Source organism: Rhinichthys klamathensis, unplaced genomic scaffold (genome assembly GCF_029890125.1).
Source record: "Rhinichthys klamathensis goyatoka isolate OS25496 unplaced genomic scaffold, OSU_Roscu_1.1 h1tg000224l_1, whole genome shotgun sequence".
Taxonomy (NCBI): domain Eukaryota; kingdom Metazoa; phylum Chordata; class Actinopteri; order Cypriniformes; family Leuciscidae; genus Rhinichthys; species Rhinichthys klamathensis.
Window position 1 is genome coordinate 41,062 of NW_026606748.1, and position 2,203 is coordinate 43,264.

General features: G+C 46.7%; 1 protein-coding gene across 1 annotated transcript; it reads right to left on the reverse strand.

Annotated features, from left to right (window-relative positions):
• Nucleotides 1–283: 283 nt before the first annotated feature.
• On the reverse strand, nucleotides 284–1,558 carry LOC130099206 (piggyBac transposable element-derived protein 4-like). Its single transcript, XM_056264812.1, has one exon. The coding sequence runs from the start codon at nucleotides 1,556–1,558 to the stop codon at nucleotides 284–286; it is 1,275 nt and encodes a 424-aa protein (XP_056120787.1).
• Nucleotides 1,559–2,203: the final 645 nt, after the last annotated feature.

Consider the following 2,203-nt stretch of genomic DNA (forward strand, 5'->3'; position numbering starts at 1 on the left):
GACGAGAGACAGCCGAGACAAGACGAGAGACAGACGAGACAAGACGAGAGGCAATGTTAGTATTTTTTTTTCTTTTTGTGGTTTTTGTTGATGTTTTTTTGGTTTTTTTTTTTTTGCTGACAAAGAGGCACACATCACAAGGACATGAACACATATTGTACACTACTAAATGGTCAGGGAAATAGATAGTAAATCCACAGTGTAAATCATTACTAATAAATGGCAGAAAAAAAAAAAAAAGAATTTATGTAGCAGGCCTTTTTGCTGTAGAGATAATGACTCCCTATCCATCCAGGTGACATTTCTTGTAGTGTTTCATGGTGTGGTACCTCTCATTGCAAGGCACAACACAAAGACCCACTCCACACTGCCTGCACATGTATTTTGTCTGACGGCGGCCTTTAGGGCGGGTCCGATCAGAACAAACTACACAATCTGGGTAACCATCAGCCTGGCAGATAAAGTGCCGCTCAGTGAGTCTCTGTGGCAAGTCTCCCAGTGAGGACGACTTTCGGCCTTTGTTGCTCTCTTTCCTAGAGAAGCCTTCCAGTAAAGCAGTGATGACATCCTGCACGAAGACTTTCAGGGGCTTGTGAGGAGTAGCAGTGCAGCGACAGTAAATGATGTGGGCATTCACCATGCTTACACTGAGAATGGCATTGAAAATTCTGTTGTACCATTTCCTTGACCTATGGGGAAAGAGGTAGGTCTTCATTCTCTGGTCTGCTGTGTCGACACCCCCCATGAATGAATTGTAGTCATCAACACAAACAGGCCTATTTATCTCCCTATAGCCACTATCAGTGTGTTTGGTCCTGATGCGCTTTCTGACACATGTGTTGGAATGCAGTGTAGAGAGCATTGTGAGGCGCTTTGTGTCATGCCATGCACAAGCTAGCATTTTCCCCTTCCTCATGAAGACTGGGTCATCTCCCTTGCGCAACGGTAATTGTTCACGGGTGAGGCCCTTTGGCATCCCCTTCCTCTTACTGCTGACAGTCCCACACAAACCCGAATCATTGCTTGCCAGCTCATCTGCTATGGCTGGTGAGGTGTAATAGCTGTCCATGTACACCTCATGCCCTTTCCCTGTATACGGGGCCATCAGCTCACGGACAATAAGGTGTGTAGCACCGAAATCGCTTGCATTAGGCCTACTTTGTCCAGTGTACATGGACCACTGTAGCACATAGCCTGACTTGGCTTCACTCAGAACAAATGCTTTGTAGCCATATTTGTCTGGTTTGTTTGGGTTGTACATTTTTAGTGTTGATTTCCCTTTGAACGCAATGGTCATTTCATCCAATGACAGCTGCTTAGATGGACCATACATCGCTGAAAACCGGGGGATGACCAAATTGATGATTGGGCGGATTTTGAATAGCCTGTCATACCCTGGCTGACCCCTGTCAACACACTCCTCATTATTGGTGAAGTGAAGGAAAGACAAAATCATTTCAAATCTATTCCTGGACATCACCTTGCCAAATCCAGGTGTTGCTGTTGGCCAATATTCAGCCCAATAATCCTCCAACTCTGACTTCTCTATCAGACCCATACTCAAATGCAGAGAAAAGAAGGCTTTCATTTCACTGATAGTTACGTCAGACCATTGATGAAATCTGGAGTGAGGATGGAGTTGATGGGAGGCTAAAAACTGATGGGCATAGCGATTTGTCTCATTTACAAGTAAATTCCAGAAATCATCAGAGAGAAAGAGTGACAGGGAAATCTATGGGCGAATTGGCATTGGAGAGTTCTCTTTCCCCCAGATATCCATTTGGCTGATCAAAGGGCGTGATCCAACTTTGGTACTCATCCTCATTGACCAAGTACTCAAACCCGGCATTTCCATCAGCTTGCGATAGACTATGCATAATAGCCCCTCTGCCCTGTGTCACACCGCCTCTGCTCTTGCTACGAGCAGCGCGGCCAGATCTGCCTCGCGCGCGCGCCGAGTGTGCACAGCTCGGACTACTGTCATTATCATTGCGACTCCCCACTCTGCCTCCACGTTGCCCCCTAACTGTCCTATGGATACTTCGACCTCGTCTAACATACCCAGTGGCATTAGACAAAGTCTCCACCACAATACTGTCACCGCGATTGCGGGGAGGCACACGGTCAGATGACAAAGCTACATGGCTAGCGCGGTAAAAATCTCCCGCCTCATTCCCCACAACACTAACACGCCTGCTAACTT